The following is a 15367-nucleotide window of genomic DNA, read 5'->3' on the forward strand; positions in this document are numbered from 1 at the left end:
CGGCCCCCGGCAGGATGGGATGGGATCGGAGTGGAGGGAGAAAGAGACCCCGAGCGGGTGCAGGAGGGGACTGTACCGGGGGTCCTCCCCCAGCCCCCGCCGTCCCCCCGGAGCAGCTGCAGGCGAAGGGTCCTGGAACACACGGGGAACACGCAGAGCTGTATGGGCATGTGTGTGTACGTGTGCATGTGTGCATACATGTGTTTGTACATGTGTGCAGATGTGCGCATACAGGAGTTTTGTACGGGGGTGTCCCTCTTTTCCAATCCATCCGGGGTCAGTGTGATTCCTCGGCAGTGGTCTGTGTCCTGGATGGATCCTGTGGCTCCCAGTTCCCATTCCTGAGTTGCCCCAAAAGCGCAGCATCAGGACAGTGAGTGCCTCTCTTGGGACTTTGAACTGTTCCAGGGATGGGAAGGACCTACTGAGGGGCAGGATCATGGGATTCAGCAACCAGAACTGTACAAAAACAACCAGCATAAGAGCCAAAGCCACAGATTTGTTCTTTCCTAAGGCAAAATGCTGCTTCACACAGCCCTGCCAGTCCTGGGCACAGACACCTCTCCCAACCCCAGGCATGCTGGGCACAGCTCTCCCAGCCCCATGCACTGTGGGCACAGCATCACCAGCTCTGCCAGCCCTGCACAACACCCAGCACTCTCAGCCTCTCTGTGCCTTGCTCAGGCTGCAATCATTTCCACTGTTGCATTCGTGGGAATGGGCTCAAGGCCGGGACTGGGGCTGGGAAAGCACCGGGGCGGGTGGGACGGCCTCAGCGTGGGCTGCAGCCTGCCGGGGCTGTCTCGCTAGTGAACATTTGTCCAGGGATCAGCGAGCGGCCAAAGGACACGCTGTGAAAACAAGCCGAGACGGGAGGAGGTGCAGCTGGGCTGCTGGCGTGTGGGAGGGAGGACGGCGCCAGTGAGGCCTTCGCGTTCGCTTCCCATTTCCTTGGGAGCTGCTGAGAGCCTCCCGCTGCCCGTATGGATCACGAGTGCTGGTCCTGGGGGTGGGCAGAGGCTTGGCCATGGGTACCAGGCTGGGGTGCCCAGCTGAGCCCACCGCAGGACTGGCCCTTGGCTCCAAGCCAGCATCCCCAGTGCCAACTGGGACCAGCTGGGCAGCTATACATCCCCATCAGCAGCCAATTGCTCCTGTAATTGCGCTAGTTCACTTACCAGCTTCAGGTTTTTCATAGTTCCTCTGAGTGCAGGGGAAGGTGAACTCAAGGCTGTGACCTTTTTGAATTGCATGGTCACCTCTGAAATGGACCCAAGAGCTGTGGCTCTTGCATCTCTTAATGGATAACAGGGCCAGGAGAGGGCGTTGAGGGCAGGGAGGAAGACAGTGTGACTGTGTCCTGGACCAGCACAACGGATGGATCCCTCTGTGGTACTGGTAAGCAGGAAGAGAGAGATGCGGAGCTGAGCCCAGAGGGACCCCACACCCTGCACCCAGAGCAGCAGCTCCCCACCTGCACCTTGAGGTGTCTCTTGCCACCTGTGCTCAGTCAGGACAACCTGCAGAGGTAACCAGTAGGTCTAGCTTTGCATCCCCACATCCCCCAGAGCAGTTCCCCATGCCCTCTGGCCAGCCTCAGACAGCAAGGCTGAGAGTCAGGGTGCTGGGGAGCAAGTCCAGCAAAAGGCAGAGCTTCTGGGGGCCACCCGGGTGCCCCCGGGGCCCCTCACCCCATGAGCTCACCCTCCTCTGCTGCTCCCATTCTCCATGTCCTGTTTGTCCTCAGCAGCTGCTGGGACAGGCTGCATATGGCCTCTTGCCCTGCCCCTCTGCCGGCACAGAGCCACCATTCAGATCCCCCTAGGCTCTGCTCGAGGTCACCATTCTTGCATTTTTATTTTTACTTTTCTGCAAAATCAACCCCTTTGGCTCTCTGTGTCCCCTTTTGTCTCCCATGAGGCTCCCAGACTGTGTCACAAACTGGCGTGCTGCGAGAGGAGCCCGCCTGTCTGGGGGAATGCAGCCCTTGGCAGGGGGAGACACACTGAGTGCAGTGCTGGTCCCAAGGGTCCCCTGGGCTGTCACTGGATGCTGGGGTGGAGGGAGGGTGAGAATGCTGAGCCCAGCATCAGGGCTGGTCTCTGGGGTTGGCTGCTGGTGGGACCCTGGTGGCTCCTGCCCACATCCAGGGGCCATCCCCACATCTGCTGCTGGCTGTGCCCCATGGGGCTCTGAGTCTGTGAGCTCTGGGGTCTCTGGGTGTCCCTCCTGTCTGTGTTGGATCAAGTGGTAAGGGCTGGCGTCAGCAGTGACCCCACGCTGGCCCAGAGCTCTTCGAGCTCCAAGAACAGATGAGGCTGGGTCATGCTGAGCCTGCAGCTGGGAAAACAACCATGGAGGAGCCCCCACATGTTCCTCAGCTGTATTTTTAGTTGCTGCTGGGTCAGAGGCTGTCAGAGATGTGCAGGTGACAGTGGACAGCACCAGCTTTGGCACCACATGCGGTGCAGTGGGCAGGAGCCACAGCTCCCCACACCTCGATGACAGGGTTTCTCCTAGCTCTGGTGAAGTCCCTGTTGGTCTAGGGACAACCACAGTTGCCACAGGTCCTGACCACAGCCCAGTTCTGTGGGTGACAATGAACTTGTCCTGGCTGGAAATGGGTAAGGGAAGTTTTATTTTGGGCTAATGACTTCTCTTTCCAAGTTCTCTCCAAACCCAGGCAGGCTGCTCTCACTTTTCTTGCTGAGACCGTGGGTTTTCCCTGGTGCTTCCCCAGCCCACATACACCTGCCAGTGTGAGGCTGGAGAGCAGCAGCAGTTCTGCCTCTGGCACTGGTACAAGCTGCCCGGGGAATTCCCGGGCTGGTAATGGCACCGGGGAACACAGATGTGTCTGGATTTCCTTGCAGATGGCAAAAATGGCTGGTGTCCTTGCTCACAGCCACAACCCAGCTCCTGTCAGCCCTGGGTAGCCCCAGCACGTGGCTGCAGGGGGTCTTGAGCCATGGCACACGAGAGAGATGTGGAAAGAGCTGGGACAGGATGGGGAACTGCCCACACGTGCTGAGGAGCGTGTGGGGCCAGAGGGACTTCTGACCTGGGGAGCAGGGGGGGAGCCTATGGACAGTGGAGAGGGGGTGTTGACCTGCAGTCCTGGGCAAAGGACAGCAGCAGCACAGGACTCCTCCTGGGCTCCTGGTTCCCATGTGACCATTCCCATTCCTTCTCCAGCAGCCTGGGGGAGCCAGCCTTTCCCCAGTGGAGCAGACCCCACACTCCCAGGACAGGCAGAGCAGCTCAGCAGGAGAAGCCTTTACCTGTCCAAAGGGTTGGGGCCAGCAGGGCAGGATCTCATGTTCCATTCCCTCTGTCACCACTTGCAGGAAGCACTACCGGGACCGGCACATATGTTGAGCTTTAGATGTGGTTTTGGCTGCTCCTTGCCAAACACAGCAGTGTTTGGTCAGAGTTCGGCTCTTTGAAGGCTTGTTTTTCAGTTCAGCTTCAAAATTTGCTCAAAGCCTGGGGGAAGACTTCCTGGTTTTGCTTCCTCTCTATGCTATTCCTTATAAAATTTCATTTCTCCTTATGGAAGAGTTCTGCTTCCTCCATGCTCTTCCTGAACATCTTGAATGTTGTTTTGTCACAGCCCTTCAGTGACAAAATGGGCTTGTCACCATGGCAGGTTTGGGATCTCCTGCTCTGAACTGAGCCAGACCCAGATAAGAGCTGATGATGGGTGACAGGGAGGGTCACAATGCCAAGGAGGCTGTGAGTGAGGATTTGGCTTTTGCCTTTCTCCTTTGATCCTGCGTGTTTCTTTCTGGGCAAAAGGAGCTCTGGGCACAAGGAGCTCTGCTCACAGGCTCCTGGCTCCCCGCGATGGATTGGGCTGGCACTGATGGAGAGTCACTGTGGGTGGTGATGGTGGGTGCTTGTGGGACACAGCTCTTCCTTGGGTGGATTGTCCCTCTCTGCAGGCACCATCCTTGCCATGTCACTGTTTCCCAGGTCCCAGAGCTGACAGTGACTGCTGTGCCCCTTTCAAAAGCTGTAGCCACTCATACAAGCCTGGTGGGCATTTACTGGTTGTCTGACAGGCAGCCTGCAAGTGACCCTGCTGAAAACTTGTGGGACGAAAGGCAAAGGGGAACAGAATGCTTTGGTCTCTCTATCCTCAATCTTCACGTGCCGAGTTCCTGTAGCAGGAACTACATGGCCTCATCCCTTGGGGTCTCCTGAGGCTGCAGCCCCAAGGGATTGCTGCGCTTGAGCAACAGCTGCGTTTCACAACATCCTTAATTGGCTCAAGGATGTTGCCTCTGGCAGCCAGGACTTCCCTGGATCCAGCTTGAGATCTGCCTGCATCAGCAGCCATGGGTTTCCTGTGCCTGGACCCCAACAGGAAATGAAAGTAACTGAATCATTTCTTCTTCCCTCACTTTTGTCCTGCAAAGAGAGACCAGCCAGCCCAGCTCTCCTGGCTGGGGGAGCACAGGGGTGTTCCTCCCTCACACCTGCCTGGCTGCACCCAGCTCCTGCCCCTGTCTCTAGCCATCATGACAAGAGCTGGGACATATCAGGCCTTAGAAGTGATGTCTTTGGAGTTTGATCCTGGGGTGATGGATGTTTCCTCATCTCTATGGCTGCTCTGTGCAGGAGCCCTGTGACAGGGTTTGGAAATGACTACTGCAGGGCACTGCACTGAAGTAGTGGTGCAGCTGTCCAGCCCAGGCAGGTGCCCCTTTGCCAGCCCTGCTGGGTGTGGGGGTCCCTGTGATCTGCTCACATGAGGTGAGAAGCTGTGATCTGCCTTCTTTAGCCACTGCTGTGCTCCATGGCTGCTCTGGTGCCCCATGGCTGCTCTGGTGCCCTTGGCAGGTCCATGGTGTGACAGAAGCAGCTCACAGAGTAGCCAGGAGAGCCATGGGACAGGGACAGAGATGGAGAGCAGCAGGGCTGGGACCCTGCTCCTGGGCAGCCCAGGCTGTTCCCAGCTTTTTCTGGGGGCAGGCTGCAGACATGTGGCTCTGTCAGGCTCAGCTGCCAGTGCCAAACCCAGCTTTGCTCCACTGAGCATCCACTGCTGCCACAGGCAGGGATTGCTGGCAGTGACAGAGAGTTGGAAACTGGGCTGTTGCCTCCCAGTTTCCACTGCTCCTTCCCTGCCTTCAGTGAGAGGTACCAGGTGTGCCTCTGTGCTGGGCCATGTGCCCACGGTGCCAGCAGCACAGCAGAGCAGGGTGGTGGCCAAGCAGGAAATCCTGGGGACGCCCCCCGTGGCTCCGCACACCACCGTGACAAGCAGTTCCCTTTTTGGCAGGGATATAAAGGTGGTGTGAGCTGGGAGAGCCCAGCATAGTGCAGCCTTGCAGGAGGACAGGATGGGAATGCAGAGCGTGGCTGTGGCTTGTGGGGCACTGGCCTTGTGCCTGGCACTCAGCACAGCCACCAACCCCGGCTTCGTGGTGAGGATCACCCAGGCAGGCTTGGACTACGGTGGGTTCTGCTTCTGATTTCTCTCCTGACAGATGTGCTGGTGGCAGAGGTGTGGAGCCAAGTACCCTGTGAGAAGTGCAGGGTCCTGGGGCAGAATGGGAGATCCTTGGCCATGGGTGCCCATGTGAGGAGCACAGAGACAGGGTGAGGAAATCCTTGGCCAGGGGTGCCAAATGCACCATCAGCCAGGGCTTCCCCTGCTGCACCTGCCTGCCCCCTATACCAGAGCTTGATGGAGCCCCTGCAGAGGGGCCCAGCCCTGTGGGGTCTCAGGGAGCTGCAGCCAGGCAGTGTGGGAGGCTGGCACAGCAGGAGGGTGCTGCTCCCACAGCACATCCAGGCAGCTGAGCTGTGAGCCCTGGAGGAGGGAGCTGCAGAGGAGAGAGGAGCTGGGGAATTTAGGGAGGGGCAGTGACAGAGATGGATGGGCCCTGTGCTGGTTTTATTGAGGCAGGCAGGGCCCTGGCTCCAGCAGAGCACAGTTATGGATTGAAATACACTGTGTGAGAAACAGCTCATTTACCAGGCAGCTCTGCCAGCCGTGTGAGAGAGAACGTGACTCCCCCTCTCAGACGGTGGCTGGGGTGCAGCACCCACTGATGCTGTGCTGCTCCCTAGGACATAACCTCCATCCATCTTCACCTGCTGGCAATGGGCATGGAGCAGCCCAGTGCCTCCGACCTCCCACACACCTCGCCTGGTTGGCAGCCTGGAAAGTGAGGCTGGGACACCTCTTTCATTTCTGCAGCCACCACCTTCCCCTGGGGCTGCAAGCAGGGCTCCAGGCAGCATTGCCTGTGTGCTCTTAGGGCTGTGTGCACAGAGGTTTGCTTTAAAGCCAGCCTGGGAGGCAGCATCACCTGGATCTCTCCTCTGATCCTTCTGCTGCATGCCCAGTGTGTGCTGCAGCTCCTGTGGCAGTGGTGGAGTGACGCTGTCCCTGTGTCCCTGCAGCCCAAGAGCAGGGGATTGCGATCCTGGAGAAGGAGCTGGCCCAGCTGAAGCTGCCAGATATCTCAGGGGACTCTCGTGTCTTGCGTGTGGGGAAGGTACACTATGAGCTCTCCAGGTGAGCCCTGCCAGTGGTCTGGAGCCACCCACTGCCCCCTGACCCAGGCGAGGGACAGGAGGAGTGGGGAGGGTGGGGCCCCTGGAACAGTGAGGACCATCCTGTCCCCTCCACAGATCCCTGACATGTTGGCCCTGTCCATCCTGCTTGCCCTCTTTCCCTCCTTGATTTTCTCCCTCCCTCCCTAGACTTGTGCTTGGGACTGTGGAACCACTGTAACATGACTTTCCTTTTTATTTGTATATTTTTAGGCTGCGCCTTCGTGATTTCCAGTTGCCGTACTCACGGATTACCCCGATCTCCAACGTGGGCCTGCAGGTCTCCATCTCCAATGCCTTTGCTGAGCTGGACGGGGACTGGCGGGTGAAGTTTCTCTTTATGTGAGTGGCCAGCTCTTCCTCTCCCTATTCAGGCACCCACTCTGTGTCTCCCACTCTGGATCTGGACAAGTTTTTTCTCCTCCCCCTCTCCCTTCTGTTTTGGGCAGCTGTAACTTTGCTCCCCCAGATATGATGGATAAAACAGGGTGGGAGGCAGGTAAAAGGCATGTGAAGGTAGAGCTATACGTGGACCCTCAGGTCTCTCTTCCACCACCCCTACTTGCTCTCTCTCCCCTCTATTTAAAGGTTACCTCTCCTAGTTTATGTGCCATTGAAATTTGCTTCCCCTGAATCTAAACACTTTCCCAATCTCCTCTGGATGCACCATACAAGGGGGAGACTGATCCAGACTGATTCATCCTCAAGCAGATTTGAGGTCTCTTCACCAGGCCTTGGCTTTGACAAACTTCCCTTTCTCATCCCCCTCTACCAGCAGCCGGGACCATGGATCTTTTGACCTGAAGGTGGAAAATATCTACATCAAAATTCTCCTGAGGCTGGGCAGTGACACCACTGGGAGGCCCACCATCAGCACCTCAGACTGCAGTGCCCACATCTCCAAAGTCCGGGTGCTCTTTTCTGGCAAGCTTGCGTATGTGATTTTACTGGAAGGTCTGGAAACACTGTGTGTTAGCCCACCTGCTATGGGAATGTGGTTCTGCCATTGGAATGTGGGCCTCGTGTGAGGAGTATGTTGTTGGCAAATTTGAGGTTGCCTGGTCTTAAATCTGGCCTAAATTTCTTCTGCTGTGGCTGCACATTTAAGGGGGTGGGTTGGGTTTACCAGTGAGTCTGTTTTCAAATGTAAACCCTGGGGCAAAGCCACATGCCAGATGGGTGTGGGAATGATGTTCCCAGGGGCTTGCATCTCTAGGGTCTCCCTTTCCTGGGCACATACTTCTGCAGTATGGAACTGAGCTAGGCAGGGCTTCTCTGTGTTTCTCTGCAGGTGGCTTTACAACCTGTTCCACCGCGTTATTGAGTCCAGGTTGCGAAAGAATTTAGAGAGCAAGGTATGTGAGCAGTGGAGGGCAGGGCCCTGGGTTTTCTGGTGGTCTTTAACCCTCACTTGTGGGTAATGTGCTGGAAGGATCAGAGGTAGGGATGTAACTATAGCCAGAGCACATGACTGTGTTGCCAATTCAGTAAAACCAAAGGAATGGGCGTCGCAGGCTCCATAGGATAGAGTGACTCAGGCTGAATTTGAAACCTGGAGACTTTGCCAAAGCCCAGCATAATTGGTTCCTAATTAACAAAGACTTTTCTTTCCATGTGGTCAGTTAATTTGATCTTATGTCTCAGCCAAATTCATTGTAACCTGATCAGAGCTGTCCTTTAACCAGCCATATTCTGGAGGGCTTTGGGGAGCACTTGAGGGGAAACTCTCATTCCTGGATTTGAGACATTTGGTGTTTTGTTTTACTGAGGGGGTCAGGGAGTTCTGGTACCGCTGCCTACTACAGACACTGACGTGCAGGAGACCTGCAACAAGACACGGAAACAAGCTGTTAGCAATAATTACTACAAGGATAACTGGCATGAGTTACAGCCTCTCTGGATGTGAACCTTGCTTGGGAAGGAGGCATTTGGAGAACAGGCAAATCCCATTCCTGCAGCAGATCCCATCCTGCCCAGGCTCTATTCCCAATTCCATGCAACACCGTTCCCAAGTCCCCTGGGGTGTGTGGCAGCAGATGGTCTGGCAGCAGCAACAATAACAGGGCTCAGAGGCCTTTTTTGCTGTTTTGTCACCTGGAAGGAGGACAGCTCTGGGACTGCAAAGGGACCCCACTGCCCTCTGCTCCTCCTCCAAACTCCCTCTGCCCCACACACATTCTTCATTGTCTTTGTGGAGTCATGGTGTGAGGGGCAATGGGCAGGAGAGGGCAGGAGCAGGGACTGAGCTGCACCCTGGGCACAGCTGGGCCTCGACCCAGGCCAGGCAGCCTGTGTCTGCCTCCTGCTGTTGCTGCAATGCTTGGGCAGTTCTAGTATTCCCAGTTCTGGGAGTCCATTCACAGGGAGATCCCTGTCACAGGGAAATCCAGGTCACAGGGAAATGAGGGTCATGGGGAAATCCCAGTCACTGGGACTGCATTCTTCTGCCTGCAGCGACATCCTCACAGGCAGCAATGGAGCATTTCCAGTACAGACAGAAAAATATCACTGGGGACAGGGAAGAGCTGCAACCTGCTGTCACTAAGGCCATGCCCAAAGCTGTGTTGCCTCCTCCTTCTCATCTCTGTCAGTGTGGTCTCTGCCCCTCCGCAGCGCTGCATCTGACCATCAGCTCTGTGGGCTGCATGCCCAGTCAGACAGATGACAGATCCTGCCCGTGGTTGCTGTGATGTTACAGTGAAAACATTGAAAAGAGCTTGTGTGGATTTCCTCAGCCATCTGCAGGACAGTGCCCCGCAATAAATTTCCCAGGGTAGTGATGAGCCAGCAATAAAATCCCCACAAATGCCAGGGCTTCACTTGTGCATGACAGAGGCAGAGGGATGCACTCTCCTGTCCTGGCACACAGAACTGTAGGAACTGAGCAAAGCTCAGCTTCAGGGCAGTCGGTGCTCCTGCCCCTGTGGGTGGGATAATCCTTTATGTTGTTCTTTCTCGGCCACGCCCTGGCTGCTCAGCACGGTTCATTCCTGCATGGGCCACATGAGATTTCCCTTCCAAGGGTCTCCCCAGAGCTGAACTGTGCTGAGGGAAATTGCTGCAGGCAGATGCTTGTAGGTATAAATCCTGCTTGAGTCTTGGACACTTAATGTGCTGCCTGATGAATGGAGGCAATCATCACTGTGTGCTCATTTACTTAAGCAAACTTTGTCATGGAGCTGGGAGTGTGGCTGTGACCCAGCTGCCCCTGCTGAGCTCTGTGGCCTTTCTGTCCCACAGGTGTGTGACAATGTGGCCAAGTCTGTGCACAATGACCTACAGATGTACATCCGGACGCTGCCAGGTACTGGGGGGCTTTAAGTGGGTTTAGGAGCTGCTCTTCCTGGCTTTTCCCAGCCGTGAGGAAAGTTTTACTTTGTGTCCCCTCCCCATGCCTGGTGTTCTGGCACCCAAGCTGGGAGCTGGGGAGCACCTTCTCAGCAGAGAGAAATCACTGTGTGTCCTGTCAGGCTGTGGGAATTCCTTCAGAATCTGTGCCCATGGACTTGGGGGGATTGGGCTGCTTTACCTGGGGGACCCTGGCCACTTCTCAGGTCCAGGAGATGGTTTGTATCGCTGAGAAACATTGAGGAAGAAAATTTTTTTTCCTCTTCTAAAGAGAAGCAAGCAGAGGGGGCAGTTGGTAGTGAGTTGATGCACCAGGAAGTGCAATCATGGCACGGTCCAGATGCCAGCGGAGGCCATCTGCTGCCAGCTTTCCTGACCATCTCCTTACTCATCTCTCTTCCTTGTGTTTGCAGTCACAGCCAAGATAGATAACAAGTTTGGGATAGCTTATTCCTTGGTGGCACCCCCAAGAGCAACTGCCCAGTCTCTGGATGCAGACCTGAAGGTGAGAAGCAGCCCTGGGAACACTTGATTTGGCCAATGCCATTGCCAAAGGCAGGTGGGAGCCAAGGTTATGGAACCTGCTGCAAATGCTGTTTGCCAGCGTGAGTCAGCAGGTGAGACCCACTGCTATTTGCAGCCCTTCTCCATGTCTCTCCCTCCTCCCAGGGTGAATTCTACTCCCTGGCCCACCGCTCCCCCGTCCCCTTCTCACCGCTGCCGCTGGCCTTCCCCTCGGATCACGAGCGCATGGTTTACTTTGGAGCCTCCAGCTACTTCTTCAACACAGCCGGCATTGCCTACCACAAGGCTGGGGCACTGGTCTTTGAAATCACAGAGGCCATGGTGAGTGGCATGAGTGGGACAGGGCAGGGAAAGAGGTTCCATTTGCTGAGGAGCTCCAGGAACAGCCAGCAGTCCTGGAGAAGCCCCAGTGAGAGAGCAGGGGGCTGTGGGATGAGGCTGTCAGACGTGGCAGGATGTGGGGATGCCATGGGCTCCTCTGTGCCACATTGCCCCAGTGTGACAATCATCTCCCTGCAGATCCCAAAGGATGTAGAATTCAAGTTGGACACCTCTGTCTTCTCAGCCTTCATTCCCCAGGTGAGCAGTCTGGCCCTGCCTGCCCAGAGCTCCTGCACACACAGGCTTTGCTCTGTGCCAGGTGTTCTCCCTCAGGACTGGGGGTTTGTGCCATCATTCCCATCCTCTCCCTACTCCCACACAGCTGGAGGAGAAGTATCCAAACATGCCAATGAAGTTCAGGCTGTCCGCTCCCACTGCTCCATTCCTGACTATTGGACCAGGAGGAATCTCATTCCAGCCCATTGTGGATGCCCAGGCTTATGCCATCCTTCCCAACTCCAGCCTGGCTCCTCTCTTCCTCCTCAGCCTGGTGAGTTCAGACACGGCCTGCGGTGATGGGGCAGAAGGGAGTTTGAGCTGTGCCCTGTCCTGTTGCCCCGATCCTGCCAGGGGCGCTCCCAGGTGCTGTCCAGGCACAGTGAGGGTGTCCCCAACTGAACAATTCCTGAGCTGACAAATGCCAGGTTTAATGCTGGATGCAGACACACCCCTGGATGGGCAGTGGTGTGTTTCAGCTGGTCAGGGCTGTTCCCCTGGGTGTCTGCTTTGGGCTGAGGTGGGGTGAGCACTGCCAGAGCTCTGTGCTCTCTCCCCAGACAGGGAACGTGTCCGCTGTCATCAACGTGAGATCCGGCCGCATAGTTGGGAGCCTGGATGTGGGCAGGTACAGAGGGGAGCAGCCACTGACTGGGCAGGGGGTGGCTGGAGGTCCTTCTGTTTTGGGTGCCCAGGGACATAGAGGGGATGGGAAGGTCCCTGGGACGTGGGCTTGCTGTGGAGGGAAGGAATGAGCTGGAGCTGGAGGGAGTGGGATCTGCATGGCCATGGATGGGTGGAATGGCTCCCTCCCTTGGCACATCCTCCACAGCACCACTTCTGTCCCTTGTGCAGGATCAGGCTCTCTCTGAAGGATTCAGCTGTTGGCACTTTCCAGGTAAGCTATCCTTGACCACAAGCAGAGCCCCCAGCATGGAGCTGGCAGCCTGCTGGGGGCCAGGACAGGGACTCATTCCTCGCTGCCTCCCAACATGGGACCCCACACTGACCGTGCAGCCACCTCCTGCCTCAGCCTGCAAGGCTGGGAAAGGATGCAGAGCCTGATCCATTGCTGCTCTCACCCCAAACATTTCCTACACTGCCAGTGTGAACAGACAAAGCTGCTGGTCTCTGCAAAGTGTTGTGCACAGCCCAGCTTCTTGTCTCTTTTTAGAATTATCCTGCAGTGCCCGCCCTGCAGACTAAAGCTTTTCCTCCCTCTCTCCCCACTCCCCAGGTACGAATGATGCAGTCCTTAATGAACATCCTGACTTCCAGTACCCTGCTCCCACGTCTCAATGGTGAGAACTCAATGGGGGGAACGAGGTTGCTGGAGCACCCCCGACTCAGGTTGCTCCATCCAAGGGGTCCCAGCTCACTAATTAAATCCTCATTGCCAAGGCTGATGCAGGGCAAAGTGCGCACAGGAGGCGGCAGTGAAGCGGAGGGAGCCTCTTGCTGCTCTGACAGGCTCCCAGCAGCAAACGCAATGGAAAATATGAGCCCTGTGCAGATCCTAATGCTTTCCAGACCCTCTCCCCGAATCCCTGTATCTCCTGCCTCACCAGCAGCTCAGACCAGAGTGGGGCTGGTGGCAGGAGTGGCCAAGGGGGCTGTCATGGCACAACAGGCAGCCCTTCTGTGGAGCTTGGCAGGAGTTTCCTCTGCCTGCCCCAGGAGCAGTGGAGGAGAGGAAAGGGCTGGGGGAAGGAGGTGGCCACCTTCTCTGAGTGCTCCGTGCTCCCTTGACTCCCATTCCCATGCCAGTGCAGACACATGTGTTGTCTTTTCCAGCCCGCTTAGATGAGGGCTTCCCTCTGCCACTTCTGGACAGGATTCAGCTCTCCAAGATCCTTGTGAGGTTCCACCAGGTGAGTGAGAGGGAGCAGCTGGCCCCAGCTGGGGCCCATCCTGCTGCCCACAAAGCCCTGCTTACCAGCACAGCCTCCAAATCCAGTTTCCTCAGCTGTGCTGGAAAGTGACAAATGGGAGGGTGCTCTTCACTGAGATCCCAATGGCCCAGCAGCAAACCAGAGCACAGGTCCCAATCCATTCTGCCTTGGGGGATGTGGTGGGTGCTGGGCAGGGCAGCTGCCAGGGCCCATAGCAGCCCAGCGCTTTCTCTCTTTCTCCCAGAATTTCCTGCTGCTTGGAGCAGACGTTCGCTTCCAGCCCCGGGGATGAAGACAGGGTGATGAGAGCCCTTCAGCACTAAATCTGCTCCATTCACCACTTTGCCCTTCCCTGCCTGAGCTGAAGACCACCAGTCCTGCCACTGTCCTGCACTGCTGCCTTGGCCCAGACCCTCCATCCTCCTGCTGGGGCCTCACCCAGTGCTACCATGAGCTGGGGGTCCCCTGCCCTGGGCCACCTGCTCCCCTCCTCCCTCTGAGCAGCAATAAAGGCGTCGGTGCTGGGGCTGTGCTCTTGGTGTCACTGTCTGCACCTCGGGCCACACAGGGACAGATGGGAGCTGGATTGGGACCACCTGGTTTGGCTGTTTCCATGGTTATTCCAAGGCACCATGGAACACCTGTGTCCTGCTCTCCTGTGCCTTCACTTCAGCCTTGGGGCAGTGGTTGAAAAAAGCACAGTGGAAAAGGCCCTTGGGGTGCTGTCAACAGCAGCTGAACATGAGCACCAGGTGGCCAACAAGGCCAGGGGCATCCTGGCCTGTACCAGCCATCGTGGGGAAACAGGACCACGGAAGGGTTTGTGTTGTGTCCAGTTCTGGGTCCCACACTTCAAGAAGGACATGGAGGTGCTGGATCATGTCCAGAGAAGGGCAATGGAACCAGGGGAGATGGTGGAGCACCAAAGAGGCTGAGGGGCCTCAGCCTGGAAGAAGGAAGGTTCAGGGTGAGGCCTCACAACTCCCTGACAGGAGGGAGCAGCCATGTGGGTGTCAGGGTCTGCTCCCAGGGAACAAGGGGTAGGATAAGAGGAGATGGTCTTAAGCTGCACCAGGGGCCTTTTACATTGGATATTAGGAAAAATTCCTTCACATTAAGGGTCGTTAGACCTTGGAATGGGCAGCCCAGGAAGGTGGTGGAGTCACCGTCCCTGAAGGTGTTTAAGGGAAGGCTGGACATGGCCAGGATTTCAGTGCCCTGTTTTGGCTGAAATGGTGTTTCTGGGTCACAGGCTCGGATGACCTCGGAGTTCTTTTCCAACCTAATTGATTCTGTGATTTTGTGATTCCCGCGGCGGCACCGCCCAGCAGCGGGGCGGCCCCGAATGGCGGCGGGGCAGAACGCGGCGCCGAGGGGCGGAGGCGGCGGCGGCGTCTCCCCGTCCCTCGCCGGCCGCTTCGTTCCCGACGCTCCCCTGTGTGCTGTGGCCAAGGCACTTTTTCTCCCCAAGAGATTAGTCCCTAAAGTGTTTCTGCAAGGGAGATGATCTCGGTCAAGCAAAGTGATAGCAGTTAAGACAGAGACAAGACATAATCCGCACACCACAAACGCACTCTCAGGTGCCATTAGGTTCCCTGCTTTAGCTGAATTCTCCTCACAGAGCACTTGGGGCGCTCAGGCTGGGGCTCAGTGCAGGAGCAGCAGCTGCAGTAGCCCGTTGTGCTGGCTCCCCAGGGAGAAGGCAGAGCAGGCCATCTGGAACCGTCTGCAGCACCTCAAGGCGCTGAAGGCCCGGCGGCCCCAGGCTCGAGCTCCGCTCCGCGTCGGGATCCCGGGTACGGCCGGGCTGCATGGCCTGAGTCCCGCTGGCAGCAGCCACCTTGGCCTGGGGTGAAAGCAGCTGGATCCTTTGGTGGCAGGATGCATGGCCAAGAAGCTTAAGGGGGAGATTCTGCACAGGGAGAAGCTGGTTGATGTTGTGGCAGGCCCTGATGCTTAGCGTGACCTCTCTGTGCTGAAGTTCCTGTAGGTCTAGGGACAACCTCAGTTGCCACTGGTTCTGACCACTGCCCAGTCCTGTGGGTGACAATGAACTTGTACTGTCTGGAAATGGGTAAGGGAGGTTTTATTTTGGGCTGATGACTTCTCTTTCCATGTTCTCTCCAAATCCAGGCACACTGCTCTCACTTTTTTTCCTGTGCCCACAGGTTTTTCATTATGGTTCCCCAGCCGACATACACCTGCCAGTGGAAGGCTGGAGAACAGCAGCAGTCCTGCTTCTGGCACTGGTACAAGCTGCCCGGGGAATTCCCCACTGGTAATGGCACCAGGGAACACAGATGTGTCTGGATTTCCTTGCAGATGGCAAACGAGCAGGTTATGGCACCACAGAACAAAGATGTATTCAGATTTTCTTGCAGATGGCAAATGTGCCTGCACTGCTCAGAGCCCAAAGAGCAAACCCCTGGCTGGTT

The 15367-nt window shown here is 56.7% G+C and overlaps 1 protein-coding gene across 2 annotated transcripts; it reads left to right on the forward strand.

The window, feature by feature from the left end:
* The first annotated feature begins 5338 nt into the window (after positions 1-5338).
* Positions 5339-13435, forward strand: LOC139599370 (bactericidal permeability-increasing protein-like). 2 transcript variants are annotated; one of them, XM_071446615.1, is made up of 15 exons: positions 5339-5463; positions 6418-6532; positions 6784-6912; positions 7346-7504; positions 7862-7925; positions 9811-9874; positions 10332-10423; positions 10588-10764; positions 10963-11022; positions 11147-11314; positions 11601-11668; positions 11896-11938; positions 12278-12341; positions 12835-12911; positions 13177-13435. In XM_071446615.1, the coding sequence occupies exons 1-15, from the start codon at positions 5349-5351 to the stop codon at positions 13222-13224; spliced, it is 1443 nt and encodes a 480-aa protein (XP_071302716.1). In that variant the 5' UTR covers positions 5339-5348; the 3' UTR covers positions 13225-13435. The 2 variants fall into 2 exon arrangements, with proteins under 2 accessions (XP_071302716.1, XP_071302717.1); XM_071446616.1 differs by having other exon boundaries at positions 7349-7504.
* Positions 13436-15367: the final 1932 nt, after the last annotated feature.

This window comes from Agelaius tricolor, unplaced genomic scaffold (assembly GCF_023055355.1).
Source record: "Agelaius tricolor isolate 1412-34295 unplaced genomic scaffold, bAgeTri1.0.p SCAF_23, whole genome shotgun sequence".
NCBI lineage: Eukaryota > Metazoa > Chordata > Aves > Passeriformes > Icteridae > Agelaius > Agelaius tricolor.